The 15000-nt window shown below is 40.2% G+C and overlaps 2 protein-coding genes and 1 pseudogene across 2 annotated transcripts in view; all 3 read right to left on the bottom strand.

The window, feature by feature from the left end:
• Positions 1-4085, bottom strand: part of LOC138060382 (cationic amino acid transporter 2-like) — a 10528-nt pseudogene extending 6443 nt beyond the window's left edge.
• A 517-nt stretch (positions 4086-4602) lies between these two features.
• LOC138059188 (cationic amino acid transporter 2-like) lies at positions 4603-11875 on the bottom strand. Its single transcript, XM_068904731.1, has 4 exons — positions 9840-11875; positions 9287-9521; positions 7355-7980; positions 4603-6757 (listed from the first exon to the last, which is right to left on the bottom strand). The coding sequence occupies exons 1-4, from the start codon at positions 10630-10632 to the stop codon at positions 6666-6668; spliced, it is 1746 nt and encodes a 581-aa protein (XP_068760832.1). The 5' UTR covers positions 10633-11875; the 3' UTR covers positions 4603-6665.
• Positions 11876-13097: 1222 nt separating this feature from the next.
• The window catches only part of LOC138059189 (cationic amino acid transporter 2-like), a 9349-nt gene continuing 7446 nt past the window's right edge, over positions 13098-15000 (bottom strand). Inside the window, exon 4 of the mRNA XM_068904732.1 lies at positions 13098-13251. Within this exon, the coding sequence (XP_068760833.1) occupies positions 13181-13251 (71 nt within the window). The 3' untranslated portion in view covers positions 13098-13180. The remainder of the gene's footprint in view (positions 13252-15000) is intronic.

Raw genomic sequence — 15000 nt, 5'->3', positions numbered from 1 at the left:
ATTTTGCAGCATTGTCAATGCGCATGGGATAAAGAAAGTAAAAGGTTGAATTTGTCTACGTTAAAACTAACCTGCGATCATGCCCATTTTTAGCTTCGCCCATATGTTCTCTTATGTCGTCGCTCGCTAAAATTGGGCCTGACCAAAAGTCTCTCAAGAATTCCGGACGGTCGGCCAAATTTTGGCCGACCAAACTCGTGATCTGATTGGCTGTTGAAACGCCGGAAGTGAAAATGCCATCGTGATTGCGCGGAGCTCTCGCGAAGTCCTAGAGACTAATCCGCCATAAGTGTACGAAAAAAATTGCTGCCTTTTGTTCTTACAATGACGTGGACGGTGCAACTTCATTTTATTTGTATAAATGGAGATATGCCATCTGAAACATCTCATTGCTTGTCCAGAATCGGGTTTGAATCTCTAAAAAGAGTGAAATTAGTGATTCCGTTGTCGAGCTCTGTAGCCATGTGGTTGAAAGTACTTTGGCACGGCACAAACTTCCCTGATGTTTTGAAAGCTAAATAGCTGGTTCTTTCAAATGGCAATGAAAGCCGATGCATATTGGTTTCCTGGATAAGACAAAGGACATATATATCAAAACGAGGAGATGCTGATAAAATCGCAAGTTACACGAATGCATGTTTTGAATATCTGTGTATCACTTACTGTACATGACACGGTTTGTTTGCACAATTTGGAGTCAAGATTGCTTCATAATATTTCCAGTTGGTTTAACTCTCGCTCCAGAGAGACCAATTTTGCGAGTCCATCTTACTGTTCGTACTCCATCAAAAGATTAACGGCCAAATTTATCATGATTTTACTGCGCGCAACTTCTAGAAATACACTGCAACTGAATTAAGATATTACCCGAAAAAATCACCAAAGAAACCTTCATGGGAAAACACGTTAAAGGAATAATGTATTTCTCCTTTTTTTTTTCTTTAAAAATCTATTGCCAAACCGTCCAACGACAAAATGCTAGGTTATCTCAATTACAAATTAAGATGTCAAGCTTAAAAGATTGCATATTCAGTGAAGTTCGGAGGAAGAATTACGCCGGCCTTTGCCGCAATATAGTCGTCGAAAAGGTACAGAAAGTAACATTCCCCATGCTATAAATGTGTTTCACTCAAATTAAAGCCAACGGTAACTTTCGAATTCGTTTATAATATTCCTCCCACGGTAAGCAACTCTGGTCAAAACAAAATAGCGTGAATCTGCCGTCCACGCGTGTATTCGTGTAATGGAAGTAAATTTGATTGGCCGATGAAGGACATGTCAATCAATCAAAAAAAGTGGGTGGAAGGAATATCGAAGAGGAATTTGGTCAGGCTCTATTTTTCGTTTCGCCAACTACACATTACGTACCACGCGAAACTAAAATAGAGCCTGATCGCAGGTTACGTTAAAACATAGCCTTGGTACAAGGATTTGATTACTATTAAGGGTGTCATACCGCGGGCAAGTAATCAAGGGCCAAAAGGGTGAAACGCTCTCTTTTCGTAACTGTCACAGAAGGTTCTTATGGCAGTCACGCGGCATGGCACAAGGCAAAAGTGACCTTAACACCCAGGAAACATGAAACTATGTTTACGACAAACAGAAAATATTTGTTGCTGTTTCAGATATTCTTTTAATTTTAGCATGTAGCCTGCCATGTGGTTGAACATCTTTCTATTGTCGGTGCAATACAGCACCTGCGACAATTCTGAATTGAAGATCTCATGGGCAAGATTGCCTCTTGTTACAGTAGAGCTACTGCCACACGTGACCAGTATCCGGCGAGACTAAAATGAACTTGAAGATTCCTCTGAACGTTGGTACGATAAATGCAGAATAACTGAACGATATCAAAAGCTTGAAATAGTTTTTACTTTTCAAGCACCGCTTATTTTATAATGAAACGAAAGTTCATAGCTAACTATTTGCGATATATCAAGGAAATGGGAAATTCATAATCTCGAGAGCAAAGTTCAAAACTGGCACGGAAAATTGAATACTCAGTTTAAATTTCAAAACTACTGATCATGCGTGATTGTACGTTTTCGGTTAACATTTCTCCAGTCCCTGCGCAACTTATGCGCTCTCAAGTACTGTGAAATGGTCTGAAATTCTTGGTGGTGATATTCGCGATCACAGGACCTCCAACTCTCGAAAGGAAACATTTCCGAATAGGCCATTTCTGAGTTCATGTCTGCTTCCTCTTCAAAGCGAGTCTAAGTGCAGGCAAAGGTAATAAATCTTCCCCTGTCAATGATATTCTTGTTAACGATAAAATTGTTTCTGACGATAAAGATATCTCCGAGTCATTTAATGATTTCTTTGTAAACATAGGACCAACTTTGGCCGCTCAATCAACGAAAAGGTCCTCCAATAGCGTTAACACATATCTCAGCAACATTCAGAGTAGTTTTCCAGCCTTTCGATTCTCTAATATACCAGTGGAAAATGTCGCGCTTACGCTAAAAAACTTAAAGGTGTCGAAAAGCACTGGCCTTGATAAGATTCCTGCCAAGGTCCTTAAAATCGCGTCTAGTATAATTGCTCCATCTTTGACTTTTATATTTAATTTGTCACTTTCCTCTGGAATTTTTATTGATGACTGGAAAAATGCGCGTGTGTGCCCGGTCTATAAAGGCAATGATCTATCTGCCCCCCAACTGAGTAACTCCGTTGTAAAGCTGAATGATACTAACATAAATTGCAATCTTAGGAATATCGAGACTGATCTAGCACTTCCAAGGCCATACACAAATTTTTTGAAGCACAGCTTTAAGTATAGTGGTGCAATTCTCTGGAATAATCTTTCCTATGAGGCAAAGACGGCAAAATCGCTTTCTGATTTCAAACGCAAACTTGCCCCTCGCCCTCCATGCCTTCTACTGGATCGCACTGATTCTATGTAATATACTTCTATTTTAACGTGTTTACCTACGCCCCACCTGGAAACCAGCTTTTGTTGTGTGTGGCTAGCGTAGTGAAATAAAGTTGTATTGTACGTGCGATATGGCAAAGAAGTTTTTGTGATGGTAATTAGTTCTACTTTACATATGAATGAAACCTAATTTTCATAAGAAAAATTTCGCAATTAGACTCGCTTTGAAGAGGAGGCAGACATGAACCCGGAAATGGCCTACTGGGGGGAGGGGGGGGGGGGGGGGTTGGGTGTTAAACCGAGTTGAAGATGTTGGGTGTTAAACCGAGTTGAAGATTTCAATTGTATTGATTATCCTTTTGTACTGACTCACCGATGGTTGTGAGAATTGAGATGGGTATGTCTCTGGCAGGATTTCGTGCCTCTTCTCCAGCGGTTGCAATAACATCAAAGCCAACAAAGCAAAAGAAGCATGTTGCTGAGCCAGCCATGACTCCAGAGAATCCATACGGCATGAAATTGTCAGTCCAGTTCCTAGGTTCGGCATAACATGCTCCAACTCCAGTGATGAAAACGATCACGAACAAAGTGAGTCCAGTAAAGAATGACATACACCAGGAGGTTTTCTTAATACCAGCGATCTGAACGATGCTTATTAAAAAAATTGGAACCATGGAAAACAGGTCTGGATATTGGGCAATACCAGTGGTGTGTATCTCACCGAAAGTTGAGAGGGTAAAGTTTTTAATCCTGTCACCGAAGAGAGAATCAATATAAGTGCTTGTTGCCCGCGCGAGTGAAGAACAAGCGATGACATATTCTAGAATCATGTTCCAACCAATCACAAAAGCGCAGAGCTCTCCTATCGTCAAATAACTGTAAACATAAGCAGAACCGGCTTTAGGGACGCGGGCACCGAATTCAGCATAGCAGAGCCCTGATAGGATTGACGCTATACCAGCAATCAGAAATGAAATAACAATACTAGGACCAGTGTGTTCGCGGGCAACATCAACTACCACCACGTATATACCCGCTCCAATGGTAGTTCCAATACCTATAGTGGTCAAGTCGAACACCGACAAGCAGCGATTCAATGGTGTTGAAGTCAACCTTCTGCGATCAATGACTTTTTTGCGAGTCAGTGCCTTGGCAAGAGAACTCATCGTGTGGCGGCGACCACTCTCGTTCTGATGCAAAGATCATTCTTATTACCCTATTTCATTGCGCAGTCATGAGTTTTTAGCAAGCAAGTCACGTTGTCGGTTAGCGTAGTTTTTTATCACTATCAGTCAATCAGGCGGTTTATAGCGGCTTTTACTTGAAGCCTCCGTGCTCCGACATTGTATCCCATTCTACTCAATTTCAATTTAGCGTAAATTAACAACTTGTTTGATTTCAGATTATTTATAGTTGATCAAATGAATGGCCCAAATGTGTTATTTGCGGTGCATGGAATGAGAATATTTAAGTATTTGTTCACGAGGAAAATATTTCTTTTGAAGAAGGTCACGTTGCAATCATCCCATGAATATCCCTGTGTATCTCGGAGGCGAATGCACGAGACCATCCTCATGATGAGCGCTCAGTGCTTTACCGAGGAGAAGTTGTTTTCCGCCGTATTTCTCGATTAGAAGGCCAATGACATCTCATTTTCGTCTTAGCTTTCAAATCAGGTCCTAAACAAAATATTAAAAACGCAGTTTTCATTTTTTTCTATTTTATTTTGTTTCCTTTCATTCTGGGTTTCGTGGCAGGTGTTCGAAGGGGATTTTGACGTACGCTCTCCCTCGCGCGTCCTTCTCGTTCTCGCGCGGCCAAATTTAACTCCCCGCCCACGGGCCAATATTCTTGTCAATGCGGCTATATTACAAACAAGGCGAACATTAACAACAAAGAAAGAAGCAGACCCAAAACGTCATAAGTGTGTTGGGTATGTTGGTTCCCTTACTCAGTTCTGAGAGGTTTTTCTCTTCTCACCAAAAAAACCTATATCTTACGTACTGATTTTGACAAGCTTTAATGTCTCTTGATGTAATTTTATGTCCACTCTCCCCAACTGGTAGAGCATTTGTGCTCAGCCAGATAAATTTGATACCTTCTTATAGTAATTATGATGATTATTATTACAGGAACCCATAACTTAGGACCGAACAACTTCATTAATATATTGTATTTGTGGAACGGCGTTTTCACATACCGAGTTATTTTTCGATTGATTTTCCCGTGAAACCAGATTCTTTCACCTAATCACAAGTCTTGCACGAGAAGTTATTACAAGCCAAACCTTATTTAAGCAGTCGTTTGAAAATAGCTTGATCGGTGAAAATGCCGTTACATCATAGACCGAGTATTGGAGTTGTAGGGCTCCTGTGATGATGATGATGATGATAATGATTATCAAAATACTTTCTAAAGCATTCTAACCCTTATTAGTTTTATCGCTCCGTCGATTTAAAATAAAATTTAATGTACAAAAAGAAGGATAACGACCAACCGAAACCAACAAAAGAAGCAGGAACTCCTGACAGAACTAATTGGTATAGTCCAATTCTGCTTGGTTATCAGGGCTTGTTTTAAAAAACTGCTAGTAAATACATAATATTATTATATACTCAAAAGAACATCGCGTTTCTGATTGGTCAATTGACGAATGCGTAAATAGGTTGTAGAGTGCTATACGGAAGTTGCTATGGAAACAAAGCGATGGAGTGATTTTGTTTGAGTGTATAATAAATAAAAATCGTATGAGCTTGCTCGTGGATTTCGTGATTTATGGTCACTCGAAACGCTTTGAAAGTTCCCAAATTGCACTCGAAGTTTCAGTGTTTGAGAACTTTCAAAACAACACTCCTTCCCACAAATCACGAAATCCACGAGCAAGCCCGTACGATTTCCTATACTTATTGAAAACTACGGTCACAGCGTGTTTGTATAGCTAATCACATGATTTCCACCCTGCCAGCAGAGCCTTTCTTAACTCCACGAGAAAGAAAGGAATCTTCAGAAATTGTGTAAAGTCGTTATTGAGTATGCGCAAGCCATTGCTTGGAGACAGTTTCAAACCCAGGCCAAGTCTCGATCGCACTCCCAGGCGCCATATTGATTTTCGTACTGAAGGCTCGATTTTGACCTTCGCCTTGTCAAAAATATGATGCGTGCGCTGCCTAAACAGGTTTGACCGGAGTGACTAGCCCAGAAATTTGGGCTGCAGCGACTTAAAAGACTTGACACGATTTCTGCAGAGCCCTTTGGTGAGTTTTAGAGAGGTTCTTCTCGCAGGGCGCACTTTGGAATAAATAAGCACGAGTAGTTTTTTTCAAAGACGAATAAAATTGCACGAGCCCGAAGGGCGAGTGCAATTTGTACTCTTTGAAAAAATTTGCGGGTGCTTTTTTGTTTCAAATTCCGCGAGAAAAATCCTGTGATTGCTTTACTAATAATATGCAAGGAAAACAATTTCGAAATAATTAATTAATCATAATTATGCATAGAGAATGCACACGTATCACGAATTTTGCGCCCTACAAGGCTCGCATTTGATTGGCTATTGGTGAATTTCTTTAACCAATGACCTTGGAGAAAACGGAGACAAGCTTTATGTCATCTTTACAGAGCTTAAAATTTAATACTTTCCTTTGAAGTAAAATTTTACTCCTATCTGCGTTTGCTTGTGCCTCTTGGTTCTTTAGTATAGCGTTTTGCTTTTATCAAGTTTAGCTCACACCCTGACAGGTTTTTCCAGGAACGCTTACGTTTGGCGAAGCATTGTTGTATAATAACCGAGTTCTTAACTCATCTGGTTCTCATCTGTGAATTGACATATTTGTCTTTCGCCCTCCAAACTGTTCCGTATGCCATAAAAGAAGTAGATTGAAAAACCTAAAAAACGAAGAGGACGTTTCATTAAAGGTTGAATCTCAAATTGATGCACAACCATAGTCCCAACGTAACGTATTTACATCAAACGATTATTTGAAAACCTCATGAACAAAAAACCTGTTACTGAAGAAAATGAAGAGTTCATGACAGGTGACAAGCGTGAGAAAGCAAATAACCCCCTCTACTTGGTTGATTCTGATTGGTTGAAGAATCATTGTTAAATTGCGATTTATAGTTATAGATCAACTATTCTAACTATTGGGAAGCATGGCGTTGTGGTGATTGCATTCGCCTCTCACCAATGTGGCCGGTGCTCGATTCCGAACTCGTGGCCATATGTGGGTTAAGTTCTTCACTCTGCTCCGAGAGGTTTTTCTCCAAGAAAATTCAATGCGAAATTCAATCTAAAAATAAATCGGTATGCGAAAAAGGCTGCTGTTCACTCCTAGCCATGTGCTCATGAAAATACTAAGAAGGCCTGATGGCACGATCGCCTTCATCCATAAGGAAAAAGATTTTACCTTCATGGAAGAGAGTATGGCAACACGTAGCCTAATCTCCTAATATAAATACACAATACAGTACCGGTAAACTCACCAATGGCCATCCAAACAACAAATCGTATCCACGTCAAGTAGGAGAGCTCCAACATCAAGAATACGTTGATAAATACTGATACGAGCGGAAGCACAGGAACAAAGGGAACCGTGAAAGGTAAGGGTGTTTTATTCTGGGGCAGCAAGAAAAGGAGCACAATGCAGCCAATCAGAAACATACTTATCAGCGACAATAGAAGTATGGCCCACCATTTTGCCTGAGAAAGGGCATCTGATCCACAGATCACTAACGCGCTCAGTGCCGCCAAACCAATGCAACTTGATACTATGGCAACCTGCGCTGTGAAAGCTGTTGTTTTTGAGGGTCGTTTGGCTTTGCGGACTTCTAAAAGCGGAGAATCTTCTTCTGGCGTTTCTTGATCATCTGTTTGCCGTCTCTCAATAGCGTCTGAGTAGTTTTCTTTGACGAAACCTACATTTTCTGGTCTGTACCTTAGTACCAAGACACAAACGGCGACTATGGTGTAGGCCATCAACGTTCCAAGGGACATCATATCTACCAAGTCGCGTAGGTTGAAAATAAAAGCTAGAAGGGCAGAGAAAATGCCTGATCCCACTGAAGCAATCACTGGGGTTCCCGTTTTGGGATTCACCTTTGCGAGAAATCTGAAAAATTTAAGTTTCATTTTAGGTCATTTTCTAAACCCGATCTCTTCTCTAAATCTGAAACCATTATCGTTTTAAAATTTTTAATTTACTTTGACTTTACAAGAGCGAGTTTCAATCGAGTGTCGTTAAACCAAAACCAAAGTAATTACTTTGGCCAATCAAAAAGGACGGAGACAATCCAGTAAACCAATCAAAACTAGAAGTAATTACCCGTAGCCGACACAAAGCGTCGGAAAATGTGCACGCGTGAGCCACGATTGGTTATGGTTTCACTTCTGATTGGTTGAAAAAATGGCGCGAGAACTTTGAACCAATCACTGAGTGAAAGTAATCATCTAATTACTTTTGGACACTCAATTGAAAACCGCTCTATTATCGCTAATTTAGGACACTGTGTCCCAGGACTTAAGGTAACATAGAAAATAAGGAAATAAAAAATCATGACCGTGGATTATATTTGAACCAGGAGTTACTATTCTATAGGAACCGCGTATTTCCGCTTCACCACTGAAGATCAAGACACTGTACTCTCAAAAAAAAAATTGTTTAAGTCTCCCTTAGAATATCAATGCTGAAGAGTAATTAGGCTTACGCTAGATTAATAATTTAGGCCTAAGCTTTGATTTTAAAATGTTTAGCTTTGTCGTGAAGTTGGGAAACCGACCTTTTGCAGTGTTTAATATTGTTTGTTACCGAGTGATAATACAACATTATCAAATAGTGTGTAAAATATTATCCCTGAGCAGCTAGCGGTGTGGTGGTCAAGTGGTTAGGTGTCTGTGCAGAGCGCATTCAAAGGCGACCAAATACAAAAAATGGATATCTATCGAGTAGTCGATAATCTCCAAAGAAATGGTTTAAAGTGTCCTAACCTCATTTTTTTTATTTTGCTGAGTTCAGAATTCTTGCAATTTGCCTTGCCTAAGTTTAAACAGGTCGCAGGCGTTGCATCAACTTGGAAGTAGTTTCCCCCGTGAAATCGCTTCTAAGAGGCATGGGTCCATCCTGAATTGGCCGTCGTCACAGACTACTTTGCATTCCACTTCAAAGCAGCCTTTGACGTCATCTCAGGGCTAGATCCATTCCTCACAACCTCGGCCGTGGAACAAACTTGACGTTTGACGGCATATTAAGAGCGAAAAGGACAAAATGTGTTTACTGTAGGTGAAGAAATTTATCTCGGTAAAGAAAAATCACCTGAGATAATGGACACTTTTACTAAAGTACTGATTTACTGTGGCAAATGAATTGTTTTGAACACTTAGTTGCGAACCTAAATTCGTGGACAAAGAAGGATTCTTACTTGAAAATGATTCCATCGCTTCCCATAGAGTACAGCATCCTAGGCAATGGTAAAAGGCATCCAAGGAGAGATGACGTCAGCCCACAAAGGGCTCCGACAGCAATAACATACTGGGCCCACGGTGCACCTTTCAAAGCGAATATCTTGGGTAATGTTCCTCCATCAGGGAGAGTACTATAGGGCCACATAAGCGTAAGAATAGCTGATACGCCGAAATACGCCAAGGTGCATATACCTGTCAAGAGAACGACGACCAAAAAGCTACGGCTAAATGTGACTCGGAGGAAATGCTGGATATATACCCTCCCCTCCCTTCCTTATTTCTTTCTCTCCCCATTCCCATCGAGATGCCAAGGCCAAACACAACAATTTGATCCTAGTCAATAGAGGAAAATCCAACACGCAGGAAATCGGGCGCGCGAGGAAGGAGGGACCATGTTCCACCCTCCTTGCTCGCTCGCCCTTCCACGTTTTAACGTGCATGATTTTCCCTACCATCAAGTTTTCAGTTACCTTGACCTAAGTTATGCATCATCTTAGCTTCAACACTCACCAAGAGACAAGACGATTGAGATGGGTATTCCTCGGCTGGGATTTCTTGCTTCCTCTCCTGTAGTTGCAATAATATCAAAGCCAACAAAAGCATAGAAGCAAGTTGCTGCTCCGCTCATCACTCCAGAAAATCCAAATGGCATGAAATTATCGGACCAGTTCTTCGGTTCTGCGTAACACGCTCCAACACCCACCACGAAAAGGATGACGAATATGTTAATGCAAGTGACAAGCGACATCAGCCAGGAGGTTTTCCGAATGCCATATACCATAACAATGGTCAACACGGCAATTATCAGCACTGCCAACAGGTCTGGATATTTTGCAATACCAGCGGCATGCATCTCGCCGATGTTTGTTATGGTAAAGTTTTTGATTTTGTCGTCGAAGAGAGAATCAAAATACGAGCTCCACCCTCTTGCCACTGAGGCCGCGCCGATGATATATTCCAAAATCAAATTCCAGCCAATAACAAAAGCGCAGAGTTCACCTATCGTTACATAGCTGTAAACATAAGCAGAACCGGCTTTAGGGACGCGGGCACCGAATTCAGCATAGCAGAGACCAGAAAGGACAGACGCTAAACCGGCGATCAGAAATGAAATAATAATACTCGGACCTGTGTCAGGAGCAACTTCTCCGGCCAGTACGTATATTCCAACACCAAGTGTACTTCCAACACCAAGAGCAGTCAAATCAAATATTGACAAACAGCGGTTTAACTGAGTTGATGTCAATGTATTTACGTCGACGACCTTTTTGCGAGTTATGCAGTTGTATAAAGATGTCATCATGTATCGTCTCGATTAGCATAAGATCCGAACGAATTAGTTGGTCAGGGTTGAGTTTCCGAAAAAATTGGAAAAAAAACCTTGCCAGTCACGAGGTTTTGTCTTTATCACATTACTTTTAGTTGCTTTAAGTGAGTTATGCTAAGTAATAAGAGTTTTTCAAAGTCCATTTTCGTGAAGATCAGCTCATGCGGAAGAGGAGATAGTTTTTGGAAAAATACTGTCTCATGATATACAGTGGCCAAGTCAGCTGAAATGAAAAGATAAGGTGACAGGAAGCCTAATCGTAGCTATCAAATGATACCAGATGAAGGATAATGATTTTTATCATGATTTTTATCATCCCACTGCTTAACCTACACGTGCTCACGCGTCTAACATCATTTACACTATTTTTAATCAAAAATCATATTGCAAAAATGAAGAGACGAAGAAGTGATTTTGTAAAACATCTAGCTATAAAAAACGGCGATAAAATATATCTAAACATATTAAAAAATACTAAAAACTTTGTTAACAAACGACCACGTTTCGACGTTAGCCAAACGTCATTATCAAGTCAAAGAAATTTTGAAATTGCAATCTATAAATAGTAAAAGAACAATAGTAAATAAAAAGCCTGTATAGTGAAAGAAAGAAACAATGAAAATTAACCAAAACGTTTTGCACGTATGGAATCCGTCTGAACATTCAAATTAGGCTAGAGACTCTTAATGAGGAGCATTTCATAGACTAAGCAATCAAATTTGCTCTGGCCTTAATATACTTTCAAAAGATCTTTACAATCTCGGGAGAAAATGTGGTAGCGCATTTCAAATCACAGCCATTAGAGAGCTTAACCACGCGACGTTTTTGAGCGTATTTTTTCACTTGGCTTGACACTGCTACATTTATATTGCTAGTATCCTTTCACTACCTTGGAATTCCGAACGTAACGGCCTGTTACTTTCGGACTTAAAAGACTTAAAAGGCCGCTACTTTTGGATAGTTACAACGGTTATCAGTAACATGCGCCCCTCAACGACACTTTTTCATATTCGAAAATCAAATTTCGGTGGACGTCAATCAAATGTTTCGCCAAGAGAACTGGAGTATCGTCATGGAAACATTTGATTGACGTCCACCTAGATTTTACTTTCGAAATATGAAAAAATAGTCGTTGAGGGACGCGTATAACTGATAACCGCTGTAAAAAAATGTTTGGTAATTCAGTAGCCGTCTCACGCAAAATGACACGTTACATGAGATCAAAAGTTTGTTATACGACTAATAAATTTGTAGCCTGACAACGGATTTCCACATGTATTTTTCGTATAGATACTCGCAGGCGAAGATCACTTAACCCAGTAGTAAATGCGTTCGTAATATGTATAAAAATGTTCGTAAATCTTTCAGTAGGATTCAGTCAAGTTACAAATAAGCTAAGGAGAAGGATCACAAAGGTTTCTGTCTTTGCTTAGTCCACTCAGGTTGTTCCATCCGCTTAACGCACTACGCATATAAATAGTTATTCGTTTTAGTTCAAGGAAACTGAGACAATATTTGCCGTACACCTTACCGTACCGTGTTAGCGTTTTTCCACGTTCCAGTAACTATTCTAAGAGACAACTGCTTGATATTTTGCTATTCATTCGACCCTCAAGTATAGTGCATTACATTAAATGTTACATTAAAGACGATAGATTTTGTTTTAGGTGACGTTATTGAATGGGCCGCTACTTTCGGAGGGATCTTTCACTTCAAGGGCACTTGCGGAAGTTCATTTGAAAGATCGACAAAAAGTTAACTCGAAGAGAACAAAACGTAGACCGTAGACGGCTGGGTAACTAGATCCAAGTGCTCAAGATGAGTTGAATTCATTAACCTTTCGACCACTAAAAACTCATGAATAATTCATGATCGAAACAGCCTATCAGGTCACCGATAAAACGTCACGTGTACGAGCTTTGAAAATCCGCATTAGAATTCTTTATATAAAGCAGATGCTAATAAGGCATAGCTTGTTCATCTTGTATACAAATGTTCTCCTCTCAAAATTTGAACCTTTGTTCGGACTTCATAGGGACACTCTTTTTGTGGATTGTTTTTGAAGCCGTTCAATAAATGGGCCTTAATCGAGCGGCGGCCATAGACAATAGATTTTGTACCCCCAGCCTCGAGTTGAAATGTTTGGGAACGAGTTTCGGTGCACATAACCAAAATTTTTCAATCCCTCGGGACTCAACATGGCTGCCGTTTTATTAAGGCCTATTCGCAGGTAGTGTTTTATCGCGTCTACAGTCGACGCCGATAAAACAGTCCTACTCGTTTATTAAACAGTACTTGAACTTCAGAGGACTCGAGGAAGCTTAGCCATTAACACAGGCTCAGGTAAAAGTTGAATCGGAAGCTCACAAGTTCAACCCCGCTTGAGAACAATGCGTCTTTCGGAAACCCCAGCGCCCCCACAGGAAAAATAAGCGATTTCATTTCCTCTCAACCTTTTAATTGTAAATATCTTTGTGTATCGCGACGAAAGGTTATGTCTATTCACTTCACTTCGGCTCTCCCTCTATATATCTCTTGCTTGTCTTTGGCCCTCGACACTGTTCCGCAACCCGTAAAACAAGTATATTGACATGCCTATAAAAACAAATCAAGGGATTAAAAAATAGATAGCGACCATCCAAATGAATCCAACTTAAGGACGGTGCCTATTGTTGTGCATACTACTGTGCATACGTCCAACGCATCTCGAGATAATCGGATTTCCTATCGGCGATGCTTATTAATACAGGGATATCTTCGCGCGGTTCAAAACTACGCGGAGAAAGCAACACTTAGCAAATGCTCTTGGTATCCAAATAGAAAATTGGGGGTAAACACGCATTTTTCAGAAATTATTAAGCTTCAGTTTGGAATAGGACGCCATACATTGCTTTGTATTCTAAAGCTTTTTGCAAATTTTGTTGATTAATTATCTTCGAAAAATGCTCGGTTACCCCCACTCTTCTTTTTGGATTTCAATAACACTTGTTAAGATCTGCTTTTCTTGCATAGTCAGTAAACCGCGCAAAAATACCCTTGAATTAGTAGGCACCGTCCTTAAAGAGAATGAGATGGTTATTTAATTAAGGGAGCACGATCTGCAACTCTCATTATCGGGTTGCCTCAAGATACTTTCTCCTCCTCGACAAATTTTTTAGACAGTGAACATCCTTTGTGTCATTTTGATTGGCCGAAATGCAAATAAATGGAACGCAAAGCTACTTTGCCGAGCATCGACTAAACTCCCATTCTCGTTCCCAGAGTCTCCGTTTCGTTTGACGCGAGTGGCTCTAGGGATGAGAATGCTTAACTCCGGTGCATATCACTGGCCTAGTTAGTTTATTTCAAGTTTAAATCAGACGCGGTACGGAACATTTTTTCGCGGGTGATGTTTTAAGCAGGGTTTGAGTATGTTTTACCTAAGCGTGGTTCACCCAAAGGTTTTAGGAAGGTTTGCGGGGATTTAAGTATGGTAAAAGCTTGGAGTTAGCTTGACAGAGGCTTTGAGAGAGTTTATGTGTGGTTTCAGTGCGGACAAAGAGGAGATTAAAGTAGGGTTTAAGCTTCGCTGAAGTCACGTTCAAGCGAGGTTTCAGCGTTTCAGTGTAGTTTCACCTCAGGTAACCTGGGGCCTGTTTCTCGAAAGTCCCGATAACAAAAAGAAAACGTAAAACTGCGACCTGAAAAGCTCAGTGTTGTTGCTTCGACTCAATTGTCTATGATGGGCTGGGTATAATTGCTTTGGGTTGGAGTAGTACAGTGCTGAAAACCACAACCAAAATTAAGTTACTCGGGCAAGTCAGAGCAGATGCAGACTTTCCAACATGCCAGTCATAACGTGAGTATATGCAGCCGACAATTAGCACTGATTTTTTTTCTCTCACTTCTGGGGAAGGCACTATAGAAAATCATTAACTTCACCCCTACTACTGAAGAAATTTTAAACGAAGAAAATAAAGTTTGCAATCATATGTGTTCAAGATGTTTTCTGTTTTCAAAAGCGTGTCTGGAAATCAGTGTAAAAGAAATTACTTTTAGAGTTGCTTGTTTTCACGCTCAAATTTTTGTCCGCGTAACCATCTTGAATAATTGTGACGTGTTACGACAAAGAATATGAACAAAATTGGGCAAACGATTATTCTGAACAAGATGGTGGCGCCCGGAAATATTCTGAAAACAAAAAACAAGCGATTTTGAAATTGATAGATACGCTTTACCTGGAAAAAGTTCAAACACTGTAAACATTAGATCTCTCGTTTCAAATTATTTTTTTGTTGGAGTGGAGATTCCCTTTTAATTCATTAATATATAACCCCTTTATTGAAGTAACCAGGAAAAAAAAAT

This window comes from Montipora capricornis, chromosome 8 (genome assembly GCF_036669925.1).
Source record: "Montipora capricornis isolate CH-2021 chromosome 8, ASM3666992v2, whole genome shotgun sequence".
In the NCBI taxonomy this organism is placed as follows: domain Eukaryota; kingdom Metazoa; phylum Cnidaria; class Anthozoa; order Scleractinia; family Acroporidae; genus Montipora; species Montipora capricornis.
The sequence above is the reverse complement of the archived record's forward strand: the minus strand, read 5'-3'. Positions and strand labels throughout refer to the sequence as shown.

Coding starts and splice junctions, on each gene's coding strand:
- LOC138059188 (XM_068904731.1), bottom strand. CDS start 10,632: ATGATGACATCTTTATACAACTGCATAACTCGCAAAAAGGTCGTCGAC. Junction 9,522..9,839: donor CTCAATCGTCTTGTCTCTTG/GTGAGTGTTGAA, acceptor TTCTCTTGACAG/GTATATGCACCTTGGCGTAT. Junction 7,981..9,286: donor AGCGATGGAATCATTTTCAA/GTAAGAATCCTT, acceptor TAAATTTTTCAG/ATTTCTCGCAAAGGTGAATC.